General features: G+C 37.6%; 1 protein-coding gene across 5 annotated transcripts in view; it reads right to left on the bottom strand.

Moving 5' to 3' along the window:
- lrp1bb (low density lipoprotein receptor-related protein 1Bb) overlaps positions 1 to 13,781 on the bottom strand; it is a 339,454-nt gene that overhangs the window by 161,202 nt on the left and 164,471 nt on the right. For all 5 annotated transcript variants that reach the window (XM_056271238.1, XM_056271233.1, XM_056271236.1 and 2 more), the window contains 4 exons: positions 13,068 to 13,187; positions 10,910 to 11,038; positions 6,469 to 6,726; positions 3,794 to 3,956 (listed from right to left, as the gene is read on the bottom strand). In XM_056271238.1, coding sequence (XP_056127213.1) covers positions 3,794 to 3,956; positions 6,469 to 6,726; positions 10,910 to 11,038; positions 13,068 to 13,187 — 670 coding nt within the window. The remainder of the gene's footprint in view (positions 1 to 3,793; positions 3,957 to 6,468; positions 6,727 to 10,909; positions 11,039 to 13,067; positions 13,188 to 13,781) is intronic.

The raw sequence follows: 13,781 nt of genomic DNA, 5'->3' as shown, positions 1-13,781 counted from the left end.
AAAGCACTCACACAGCAATCAATGATGATATCCACTGATCCCCATTTAATCTGTGGGTTGGTTGGGTCAAATCATCTTATTTTTAATAGACGCACAGTTCAATCTCTATAGTGCACATTCAACATGTTAACTTGAGAGAACTGTGTATTGGAAAATATGTTACTGTTATAGTTAATTAAACATTTAATTTTATTTTATTTGTAAATTCTAATAAAATAAATATTTTCAGAATTTTATTTAGAACTCAAATGTACATGAGACTTTTAACGACACTGAAGGCATTTTTAGTGTTTCAAAATTAATAAGCCAAGAGAGGTCATGCGTTTATACAAAGTTTTTTGTTGTTGTTTTTATTAATAGCTACTTTTATTAATAATCCATATAAAATATTATCCTGCTAAGTAATATAGTTAATTAGGATCATTGCCGACTTTGTTGCCAAGCAGTGTAGCAACTTGCTGCAATTATAAATGATATAATCCTCATCCAACCAGAATCTAGAATTAGAATTATTTTAATAACAATATACATTTCATAATTAACACTGAAGTTCAACAGGTCTAAAATATTTCCCACAAGCTAAACCGTATAAATGAGAGGACCACCATGAAGCTTAATTTAAAATAAAATCCATAACTTGTGCATATGCTGTAAATTTCTCTGTGCTTTAGGACTGAGTTTGTGTATTTGAGGCAAACAAACATTTCCCCCATTGTTCACTTTGCTGTGTATAATACTTCCTAGATCTGATTCTAATAATACAAACAGATGAGACATGGATGCAGAAGATATTCTGCCAGTGAATGGAATAGTTGCATTCTAATACTACATGTATATAGCAATGACCAGAGAATGATAAATCAACAATACTTTATCTATCTGTTTGTTTGGTGGTTTTGATAACAAACTCAATAAGCCCAGACAAACCACAAAACACAATGGGAACCAATCTGACCCAGTCATACATCTCATCTGCTGTTTAAGACCTTTAGACCCAGGCTTTAAGTAATCACTGCAAGGTGACACAATGGTCCAACCCAAACACCAGACCGTAGGGGAATTTCATTACTGTAGAGAATACTGAACACAAAATGCCTAGCTGTTCTTTCACCAAGACAGATTACCAACCAAGAGGGTTGGAATAGTGGATGTATTGAGATTAGGACTCAGCTCTGTTTTCATTTTGCTCCGAATCAAATTCAAGTTTCAGACTCTATGGTGAAACCCCCCCCCCCCCCCCCCCCCGCTTTTTCAAATTGATTGGGGGAATCTAAGTTAGACTTTGAAAAGCGAGGTTAAACCAAATTCAGTCTTATTCCCTCTCTGGGATTTTTGTTTCAAATTAGAAAGCTAAATTGTACATAAAGCCTCTCCAGATAAGTAGAAGAGGACGGAGGCTCCTTCAGTAAAGCAGACGGGAAATTGAAAAAAAGGGGAGAAAAAAATATATCAAAACCACAAACTATGCACTTAGCGTTTTGTGAACTCCATCCATAACTACTGTGCCTCATGCTGAGCTACTATCACAAACTGCCCCAATTTCTTTTGTTTTCACTCCACCGCTCCAGGCTGACAGACCTCCTGCGTTTCCACAGCCTCCCTCACACACAACACAAGCAGCTCCAACCTCATCTCGCCAATTACAGGAGGAGGACCAAAAAGAGCAGAACAGATATGTAATGTAGTAAACTGCACTTTGCTGAAGCCTGGAGGTTTAACCACTGTGCTCTTCTCCCACAATCCCGGGAGGAAGCTAGCTGGATGCACTGAAGGGCATGTACAAATGTGAGAGAGCCATTCCCGTGGGTTCTGTCCATGTAAACGCACCAATAGCCTGTTTAAAAAAGAGTTTAAGTCGGTACAATTACATGCTCACCATAGACCATAAAAGGACAGAAAGACACATTCACAGTCAATGGAAAAGGAGCAGTGTTGAGCTTGTTTGATAAGGGTAAAAAGGGCCAACTTTAAGATTTTTCCTAAACCGGATTTTCTGCATCAAGTCGGCACTGCGAGGTGAATAAGGGGATCTTTCAAAAACATATGGGAACCATAGAGAAAAGCTCAAAACCAGAAGCATATGTTTCTAAAGCCGTATCATACAGCATATGGAGTGCACACAGAGAGCTTCAACAATGCTACAAAAACAAGGCAATGCTGTAATTGCCAAGTGTCAATATTTTTCGATGTGGGGTTACAATTCATAAAAAAAGTTTTATAATATATAATATTTTAATATAACATAATATTTTATAATGTAACAAAAGATTTCAAACAAATTCTGTTCTTTTGTTCATTGGCTCTGTGGCCCTTGGCCCTGGCCAGCGTCGGTGAAACAAACAAGTCCGGCACGTCATGGAGATGTAGATTCTCTTAACCAGCCTGTGATTAACAAGATGGGACCATGTAATGAACAAAGACGTCAGGAAACGGCTAGGCGTCGCCAAAGTGAGTCCCTTTCAAGGAAAGTCTTGTTCACTCTGCGGCCATATTTGCAATGCCTCCTGGAAGCTATTTCGGGGATACAAGACCAACGCTATGTCCAAAATCGAATATTTCCCTACTCTATAGTATTCAAAAAACAGTACGCCAAAAGTACCCGGATGACCTACTACTTCTGCCGACATTCTTAAGTGTGCATCTGCAACAGTGATGCATATACGTTAATTTATTGATAACATATTCTTTTTATATTATAAAATGTGTCTTTGAATAAATTATTTAACTTCCACCCACCACACAATAAAGAAATTATGCAAATCAGGTAACACCACAAACATGGCCAAAACATTAGGGTAAAAAAAAGTGTTTTCAAGTGAACAAACATGAGTCTGGCTCTTTTAGTTGTACAATGGATTTTAATTCCTACAGACCTTCTCTGCCTTATACAGTCAGCAATAAAACACACTTTAGCACTAAAATGGCAAACTCTAGAAAATGCATCCCTCTGTGCATTCCATTTAAACTCTCTTGAAAGGTTTTGAAAGACCACAGAGGGTGTTGATGATCACAGAAGAAAGAACACAGCATTTAGACTCAGAGAGATAAACAGCTGTCATTTTTCTTTTAAATACGCCTTCGTTCAGGGTAGTCAAGATTTCGTTTTTGTCAGAGTCACAGCACGAAAACAAAAGGATGACAACCACACACACGGAAGAATGAAAGTGAAATTGATGGCCTGGGCTCTCCTTGCAGTCTTCAGTCTTACTGAACACAGGCGCTACAATTTAGGTTCACTGGGCACAAGGCGTCTCATTAAAAAACCCGGAACAGAATGCTCTGCCTGTCCTTGCACTCTCATGAATAAATGGGACAAACTCTCTCCTGAATTCCTATTCTAAGCTTGCCGGGAATATTACCACAGCGCTCCTTTTAGCAGCTAATAGCTAGAATAATCATCCTGCCCTTCTCTCCTTTGAGGACTCTTTGTGTTCCTTAACTCATTTCTCCTGAAACATTTCCACAACCACCATGCTGACTTGAGGGATCTGCCACCCCTTGTTTCAACCGTGGATTTGTGGTGTCAAAGCAAAGCAAAACTCGTGTAAAGCAGAGTTCTGAGACTGTGGGATGCATGCTGGATAAATCATGGAATAATGATGACACTCCTGACTGCGGGAGTCGTAGCACAATCATTGTCAAAAAGAAGAGTAAATATTTAGCTCGGGGAACAGTACAGCCAAGAAACATTCAGGGAAATGATTTCCTAAAATATTATGATATATGTCAGAGGATTTAGATCATCAAAAGCCTTGTCAAAGTTCAAATCTCGCTTCATGCATTTTCAACTCACCCCATTAGAGGATCCAGAGCGATTGCTTTAGGGTTCAACAGGTCGAGGTCTATGACTGTAACACAGGTATCTCCATACTGGTTGCAAACAAATATCCTGTCGCTTGCTTGATCCACAAAGTAAAGGTTTCCTGTGAGCCAGTCAAAGGCTAAATGATCAACGTCTGGAAAAAAGGAAAATGTGTCAATTGTGTGTCAATTTAAACAAAGCAAGCTAATATATAAATGTGACTTATCATTAATGGCATGTCCTTAACTAGTCATTGAGAACTTGTGGCATGGAATTGCTAATTATTCATATTCATGAAAGCAAATAGTCTACGTAGCATAATATCTACTTTCCCATGGTTTCAGTAGATATTCTATCGTTCAATGTTGCTAGTGCCAGTTTGCATACAGTATGAAACAGATTCTGGTCTGCATATTTTTATATGATACTAAAATTGCAAAAAATTTATTAAAATTAAACACATTAACTAGCATAATAAACACACCAGAAGGAAAAAATAAAACAAACTGTGCATTATGGTTTTTTTTTACTTAAATTAAAAATGCCTGCCATAGACCATTTGGATGTTTGCAAACAGTGATGATGTGTTTTGTGGGTGGAGCCTACCTGGTGGCATAAAATGAAGCTACGGAATAAGAGTAAAAAAGTAATTTCAAATTATAAAAATGATCAATTTTTTCTCACAATTTCGATTGTATATTTCACAATCATGAGAAGAAAAATCAGACTTGCACGATATAAACTTGATATTCTGTATTTTTTCCTCAGAATTGCGAGGTATAAAGTCAGAATTGGTAGATTCGCAATTGTGAGGAAAAAAGTAAGAATTGTGAAATAAAAAGGTTTAAATGTTATCTATGTAAAATCTTATAGGTTTAAATATTATTTTATGCTGGAATACATTATGCCCCCTATCATATGGACTGCATATGTGAATATTATGTAGATCTTTTGTTTACATCAAATTCACGCTTTAATAGTAGTGTAACTATCGCAGGTTTCATCAGTCCATTCATTTTCCTCCACCTGTTACCACTGTTTTTCTGCCACCAGAATGTGTGCGCAGCTGCAGGAACGTAACCGTGACATCTGGGCCACTGTGATTTTGCCAAGACATGTTCCTGGATCAACATATTTTGTTGATCCTGGAACAACATTCCTGTCTGAAAATTTTGTCCTAACTCTATCCCTCTATCCCCCCTAAACCTAACCATACCCATAAGTTATCCCTAAAATCAGAGTGAAATGATAGGTGAATAACACTGATGTAGAAGCACCTAACCCTGGTTGTAAGCCTAAACTTGACATAAACTGTAAACGTGTCCCTCAAATCTGATTGGTTGGTTGGAAAGTTGTTCCAGGATTAACAAAGATGTTGTATCCAGGAACATGTTGTACTTCGTGAACGTCTGCTCCCAAATGGTATATGAACATTGAACAAACAAAAAGTGCCCCATAAAGTAAGTCATGTTAGTACAAGTTGTTTATTCTTTTCAAGATCATAAACTTGAGGTCCATTAGAGGCTTTTAATGCACTGCACTAGACTTGAAATTTGCTATAACTGAAATGCTTTGCTCATTTCAGTTCATGAAGAAATTAAGTCTTAGTTTAGACAGAGGCTATTATTTGGATCAATATCCCGAAATGAGAACATGTTCTTATTCTTTGATTCAAGACCAAAAACTAACAGACTAATTATTAAATGAGTAATAAATCATTTTCCATTTGAATCTTTTAATGAATCTTAATGGATACAAATGGTTAGAATGTACTACCCAAATGTGCATAAAGCACTTCATGTAGCGTTAAAAAAATGATAAGCTCTGTTAGCATCCATACATCTTGCATAGATAAGCACTCTGTAGTCAAGCAGAACTCAGTTTTACACTAAAAGTTTTGTTCAGAATGTGAATATTAGGTCTCATGAGAAAAGGACAATTTTTGTACAACTTATATATTTCTTACTTCACATTAATACTTGACATACAACTCAATGTACCAGAATTGAGTAAAATTCTGAATTAGCTCCCTTGCAGGTCATGAATTTTAACTGAATTGAAATGAGACATTTGCTAAATTCAATCGACAAATATATTTCATTAATAAATAGATTTTGACGTCATAGACATATTTATCCAAAATAAGTTCAATACTGTCAAAACATTTATTTTTTCACATTATTTTGGGATAAATTAGAGCATTCTAGAAAATGTTGTTCTTCTATGGTTTCTAAAATTGAAGTGAATGTATTAAATATAATGAAATGCATACCTTGCAAATTAAATATATACCGTATGTCTATAGGTAGCATTTTTAATAAATGATTATTAATACGGTTTATATTTTCTGGAAACACCCCATATGTTGTGTGTCTGTTAAGATATTTATGAGTAATTACTTTTGAAAAATAAAAATCTACATTTCTTTGAATTTCATTACACTTTAATTCTCTGTCGTTAAATTGGAAATCAAATTCTGCATCATGTCTGTATTGAACTGGAATTTAAAAGGCAAAAGAAATTTTGAATTGCACACAGCCAAATATTTTGTCATCTCTCTTGGTCTTATCACCCATCAAAATGAATGCATCAGTTTTGTTGCACCACAACCTCAATGTAGCCGGAGTGTATAACATACAATCATATCGTGAGATTTTGAACCATACCGTGGAGATTCTGGATCGTCTTTACTTCCTGTTCTTTAGTGAAGCCACTTGCTTTCCTCATCCTGGCACACCGAAGTTGTCCGGAGGACTCTGAAGATGTGACCCAGCATACTGATTCCTCTTTGTGGTTGAAATCCAAGCCATGAGTCCCATTTGAGTCCAGTTGTTTGAGGGTTTGCAGACGAGACCCATTTAGGGCCGTGATTATAATATTATCCGAGCCTCCAATCAGCAGTGCTGCAGGGTTTTCACCAGGCTCTGGAATAGATGGATAGAAAAATAGTGACAAGACAGCTTGAGGCCAAGGCATTTCCTGGGCATACCCAGGGCATTCCTGGGTATTTAGATATATTTACAGACTAAAACAGTTTGGTTACTAACATTCTTTAAAATATCTTATTTTATGTTCCACAAAGGAAAGTCTGCACGCTCGAAACGACATGAGGGTGAGTAAATTTTAATTTTTGGGCAAACTATCCTATATGATTGTGATTACTATGATTTTTTTTAAATGAAATTACACTCTAAATAAGAAGCTTAAACTGCCAGTAGGTGGCGGTAGATGTCTAAATGAGTAAGTCATTGAGTCCTTCATTCATTTGATATGTTTAAAGGGGTGGTATAATGCCCCTTTTTACAATATGTAAAATAAGTCTCTGTTGTCCCCAGAGTGTGTATGTGAAGTTTTAGCTCAAAATACCCCACCGATAATTTTTTACAGCATGTTAAAATTGTCCCTTTTTGAGGGTCAGTAAAAACACGTCGTTTCGTGTGTGTCCCTTTAAATGCAAATGAGCTGCTTCTCCCGGCACAGAGGGTGGAGCTTCAAGAGCTCATGTTGTGTGTGTGTGTGTGTGTGTGTGTGTGTGTGTGTGTGTGTGTGTGTGTGTGTGTGTGTGTGTGTGTGTGTGTGTGTGTGTGTGTGTGTGTGTGTGTGTGTGTTAGCAGCTCTGATTACATCACGCAGTCGCAGACACTCACTAAAATGTCAGAAACTGTTGTGCCTTTTATGTTTAAACTGGAGTCGGAAAATGATGGAGAGACTCAAGAAGAAGTGACAACATGTAGAGCAACAGGACGTTTCTGAATGGTTAGTTTATGCATTTATGTTGCTGATGTGGAGTAAACTATCTTCAATTAGCATATTCTATCATGATAATCTATAAAATCGCTTGTGTGGGAACTGTTGTAAGATGCCAACAGAGTAACATGCTATTGCATTTTTGTTACGTACTGTATTGCATGTGAAAGACGGATGCGACAGCTTGAGCAGACTCACAAATGTGCTTTACTACAACAACACTTCCTCTTCTCAACATGGACTGCGTGTTCCTGGGGGCGGGTTTATGTAAATTTTAGGGTTCATGATGTCACTAACCCGGGAGGAATGTCGTGTGGTCCCTACCAGCTGTTTGTTGTAGTCCTTAAAAAACGATTTCTTTAAAAGCAAATATCTTCCTTAGCTTTGAACTTTGAGCATTGTAACTTTGTAGATGTTGTTTATGCTCAAACAGCAACATTACAAACTAACTAAAGTTAGAAAAGTGAAATCATAATCAACCACCCCTTTAAATGGCTGATTCATTAAGGATCATCAGGAATGAAGTAAATGGCTCTCTTTATGAGTGGGCCATTTAATCCTTGGTTCACCTGATTGATTCGTTCAAAATGCTGATTCATTCAGGAATGAAGTAAATAGGCTTGTTCGACTTAAACCGGCGCTGCACAGACTGATCGGTGAATGACATCAAAATACAACGAGAGGGATTAGAGAGCAGATAGGCTCGTATGCTTTTGAATCGCTCTTGCGGTACTTTGATGTCATAAACCGATCGGTCTGTGCAGCGCCGGTTCAAGTTGAACAAGCCTAATGGCTCTCTGTATGAATGGACCATTGAATCATTGGTTCACCCGACTGATTCGCCCAAAATAGCACTTGTGTGATATTGCTTAACTATAATCATATGATATAAATATGAGACGAAAAACTCATACAAGGGCATTTTTGTCCTGATATCTTGAACTGTAGGGGCAGTATAACTACATTCTATAGGCTAAATCACGCAGTGAGTTTTTGCCCTGCATCAGTTCATCACCAATCAATCAATATATTCTTTTGCAGTGTATTCATTTTTTAAGAGTCTTATTAAACATTCACCTTTCTAATGGCTAAGTCAATCCTCCGTTGGCACCTGTCAGACAGCCGGGGGAAAGTAAATGCATTGAAATATATATGCATGAGCTTTTACTCTCATCTAATGGAAACCTCATAGTTATCCCAGTGCAACAACCTCTTTCTGCTAAATTAATATTAATGTGGGTGAGCAGTGAGTTCAGTTAAGTTTATGGGTAATGATATTCAGTTTATTCCTCATAGGAAAGCAGTCACATTGATTAAACGTGGGACAGATTCTGCATCCAGCAGCAAGGTGCGCAGCTGCCTGCTAGCTATTTCCCACCGAGCGTACAGTGGCGTACCGGTAATCTCCATTTAATTTAAAACACATGTGCAAACCTGTCGCAGTGCACTGCACCAAAACAAGGACCCATCATCTTGTTAAGTAACAAAATGCTTTGCACGAGGCATCCTTTGAGGCCCTCACACCTAGCACATGTTGTAACGCACTTTATTCATGAATTGTGTGTAATCAACATAATTAATTTATGCAGGGGTGGATTTACAGCACCAAAATGCATAAGACTGCAAATGACACAATGGGTCCTGAAAGCTAGAACATTTTCCAAGATAGTCTCAGTTAGTTATAACAACATTCAGCTGATATTTTCACAATCTTTATTAATCAAAATGTATTTAAATCAACTTTTTAAAAATACCAATCAGAAGTTTGTACACAAATATGACGCTTAAATGCACTATAAGAAATTTTTGTATGTTTTGTTAATGTCCGCCATTAACAAAACACAGTACAGCAGCCAATCCAACATCAGCAAACCTGAAAAACAGTGTTCACAGGTGGAGAGAAATAAAAGAGATGCTTTATTGATAATTCACCCTCGATCCACTCTTATATGTGTCCACTATAATCTATATAGATTCCTATTACTAACACTTTTAAGTCAGTGAGATTCAAACATATGCAGCACATTTTCTCCTTATTTTATAATAATTCTCAGAGCTGTAGGAAAAAAAAAACTAGCTATTGAACATTTGGGGTTGAATCACACTTTTTATTAAAACGACTACAATTACCTGAGCCCAAACAAATGACCAATCTATAAAAGGGATTAGAATCCATTCAGAATTGTAGTGAGTGTTTTCCCTATAAAAAAAAAAACTTATTACAAAAGCAGCCGATTTAATGATAAACTTGATTGGATTTGTGGCTGGTATGGAGAAGCTCAACAGGCAGGTGCCATTAGGCAAGTAATCATTGGCATGGCCTGATAAAGACAGAGAATAGCTGTCCTTCAGGCCCTGCTCTTCATAAAACTCAGCCTCCACTTAATCCTCAAAGTCTGGTTTATCTTCCACCAATAACTCCATTATTTCTGTCCCTTGGCACAGTAACACTGATATAAGGACTGTAGCGGAATATCCAAAGCAAACTGCCTCAATTTTCAGGTTCTTATGGGAATGAGAGGCTGAACTATATGGTTTAGACTGGATTCATGCGTGATTCTTGAAAGCTTTTTTTTATATAAATAATCTTACTTGGAAAAGGCAAACCTGTCTTTAACAATCTAATGAAATAAATGGCTTGGTGAGGACCTGAAGGACTTGAAGCTATTTAAACAAGTGTTAGAGGGGCATGTTGTCACAGTGCCATTAAACAGACTGTTAATTTGCGGTAAAATGATTCTACATAAATTCATGAAAACTTATATATATATAAAATTATTTTGGTCAACAAACATTATACAATTATAGATTGTCTAATATAACTTGAAATTGTTGTTTGGATAAATTTGGGGAATTTTTTTTTCTTTAAGGATTAACTGAAAAGGATTTTCGAACCAGGTTTTCAAACCCCTGCTTGTGTAATCTGATTGTTGACTTAAAATCGTATAGGTTTTATATAGTATATATATATATAAATGTATACTATTTATATAATATAATTTATAATAACCCTTGTGACAATTTCCCTGTGTGACAACAACTCTCCTATTTGCATGGAGAATGAGATCACTGAGCAGAACCGCTTTAAGTTGTTTCAGATACATGAAATATCTAATCATCATCATTGGATATTTCTGAAGCACACATTAGATCATGTTTTTCAAGGTCAGAAAATTACCAGCTCCAACGATGGCTTGAAGCAGAGCTGTGCTGCTGTAAGTTAATTTCATTCATATCACACAGAGCAATAATCCACCTTGTTTCAACTCGGTGCACTCTTGTGAAAGAACAATATCAGGACGTGACAACATTTCAGGCGGCTTATGCAGATCCCTGGTCATTAATTCATCATGCTCTTACCGTGTTTGGCTATGCAGGAGCGTCTGTTCGACTGCAGGCTGTACCCATCTGTACAGCTGCAGCGATATGACCCATAGGTGTTCATGCAGGTCTGGCTGCATGTCCCGTACATGGCGCATTCATCATGATCTGTACACAGAGGAAGAGTCATTTATGACAAATTAGGTGTGCTCAAACATGACCCAAATACATAAAATCCACTTAATGTGGCCTCTCGGTGGCTTTTCCCTATGCCACCTAGTATCTCCGGGCAAGTCCTGCTTTGCACCAGTCTCCAGAGCTTTGCCTGTTAAAGCTAAAGTGTAATGTTCCAACGGTGATTAACTGATATGTCTTGGTTGAACGTCCGGAGGAACCTTTTACGAACAGGGTACAAATGTGTTAAAATAAAGTGTATTTTAATTTTATCTTCCTTCAACAAACGGTGAGTCAAAGTCAGAGTTTAAAGGGCCCCTATTATGCTATTTTAAAGTTTCCTAATGTTGTTGTGGAGTCTCCTACAACATGTTTACATGCATCAAAGGTAAAAAAAAAACTGTTTAATTTCCTCATAATATACATTTGCACATCACATTTTCAATGATTCTCAAACGACTCGTCAAATGAATCAATCCCTCTAAATCCCTCCTTTCCGCGAGCTACTCTGCTCTGATTGGCCAGACAGCTCAGTCTGTTGTGATTGGCCTACCGTGTACAGCGCGTCGAAAACTATATATATTGCAAATATATTGCGGTGAATACGTTGAAACTGTATCAATAACAGTGTATTTATGCAATGTACATTAGCCGAGCTCTAGAGTGAATGATCTGATGTAACATAAAGGTTGGTAAAACAAATATTTCCACAAAGTAGTGAGAACAACAGACAATCTGTATTAATAGACACAGTTATAGGTAATAGTGGCCCACAGCTGATCAGCAGAAGTATTTCAGCAAGACAGTAATAATGTGAGTTAGCAGGAGACCTACACAATATAAAACTCAAAACTACGTTTTTTGAACACCATCTTTCAAAAGCAAGCGGTTTGCGAATCCTGCATTGAACTCCGAGATTTGAGAAGCAGTCGTCAGTAAAATAAAGGGAACACAGCAAAAGTTTAGGAATATACTGCTGTGATATCGTGGTAAAGATTAATTTTAACCACTGATTCTTCACATGCTCGTCCTTGGGGAGTAAAAAAAACTGGCTTTACTGTCACATTATAGAGCACAGCGCCGTCTTCTCGACATGATGCTGTCCAGTATCCACAGGAATCAGCTGCCGGTTTGAGGGTTCAAGTTTTCCCTGGTCTGGTGTCTGCGCGTGCAATACGTGGGCGGGCAATATACTAATGTTTCGTCTTGAGGTCACAACGAAACGGCTTATGACTCGTTTGAAAAACATTTCATTTAATTGACTCAGAGTCGACTCTTACTTTTGAAAAACAATAACTTCATATACGGTAAAACTTTGCAGGATGTTTTCATTCATTTAGAGCTATGTTACACACTACATGAAAGGTCATTTTCAAAAATCCATAATAGGGGCCCTTTAACTTTCAGAAAATTGTTCATTTTCTATTAGACTTAAAATTTAGATAGACTGATAAACAGTCAGATAGATAGATAGATAGATAGATAGATAGATAGATTTTTTTTGATGATATTCATAATTGGATAATTTTATGTTAGATGTTGTTTTATGTTAGCAATAGTTCATCTAACATACCTAGTGTTCTGACAACAGAAAATTAAGGATTTGTGTTTTTTTTTTTTTGCACTTTTAATGCTTAAAAAGTCAAAAGACCTCAAATATTACTGTTTTCATGGAATGGAACACATTCATCACTGTAAAGAAAACATCTATCCCCGTTAACAATTTCCTGTTTGAGCCTGTTTTCTACTACTGAGACGATTAGTTATAAAGTGGCTATGGTTGATCTATTTTTCACCATCGTATACAACAACCAGCCTCTATATCATACTCAGAGGGTCTCATTTAGGCCAAACCAGGCCGAGGAGTCACTTTGACCTCTTTGGAGTCAATGCCACGTGTCAAATAAAGCAGGACGGAGGTGTGAACAGACACCCTGGGGATGGACGGCCACCCCTCTCCCCCCTCATTGCCCAAAGCTGATCATTCGTCTGAGATGTCTGCCATGACCCTGAGAGAGCCTACCTCTGCAGCTACGCCCATCCTCTCCCACCTCAAATCCATCCGCACAGAAGCAGAATGTGCCGTTTCTGGTCATGATGCATCCGTAACGGCAATGCAACTCGTGACAGGCTGACAGGAGTTCTGTGGGAGGAGAGAGAGAGAGAGAGAGAGAGCGGAAGAGTTTCAGAGTGAGGGAAAAACATGTAAATTGCTTTTTGATTTCACTCCCTCTAAAAGCCCTTCCTTGCCATCAGCACAAGGATGTGCCAGCGCGTACTGACAGTTGTGAGCCAGAGGCGGGGATCAATAGCACTCCGTGCGGGTGGAATCAGAGAGGTGCTCCACACAGGGAAAAAGAGATGGAATTAGAAGAAATACCTAACCTTTCTGTTGAAAATTCTATGAGGAAAGAAAAAGGTTTTGTGTGGAGACCTGCAGAAGCTTTTAGCAATTCTTCATGGTCTTCGGTCCTCAGAATTCAATCAACCTGTCACAAAAGGGTTGTGCACAACCTGGCTATTAGGTTTTTCATTAATAGTTTCCACAGTGGACATTCACTGAACAACACATTGCTTATATTTAGCTAGCTTAAAATGGAAGTGGCTGCTGGTGTCCTGGTTGTTTGGCATCCTTCATTAAAAACATTCCGATTGGTACCCAGAGCCTTTTTCTTGTATTGAATTGAAAATCAAATAGGAAGCAAAACACTATTGAGGAACAGACACAGAAATTGCA

The sequence above is a fragment of the Rhinichthys klamathensis genome, unplaced genomic scaffold, assembly GCF_029890125.1.
Source record: "Rhinichthys klamathensis goyatoka isolate OS25496 unplaced genomic scaffold, OSU_Roscu_1.1 h1tg000312l_1, whole genome shotgun sequence".
Taxonomy (NCBI): Eukaryota; Metazoa; Chordata; class Actinopteri; order Cypriniformes; family Leuciscidae; genus Rhinichthys; species Rhinichthys klamathensis.
This window is presented reverse-complemented; position numbering and strand designations above follow the sequence as displayed.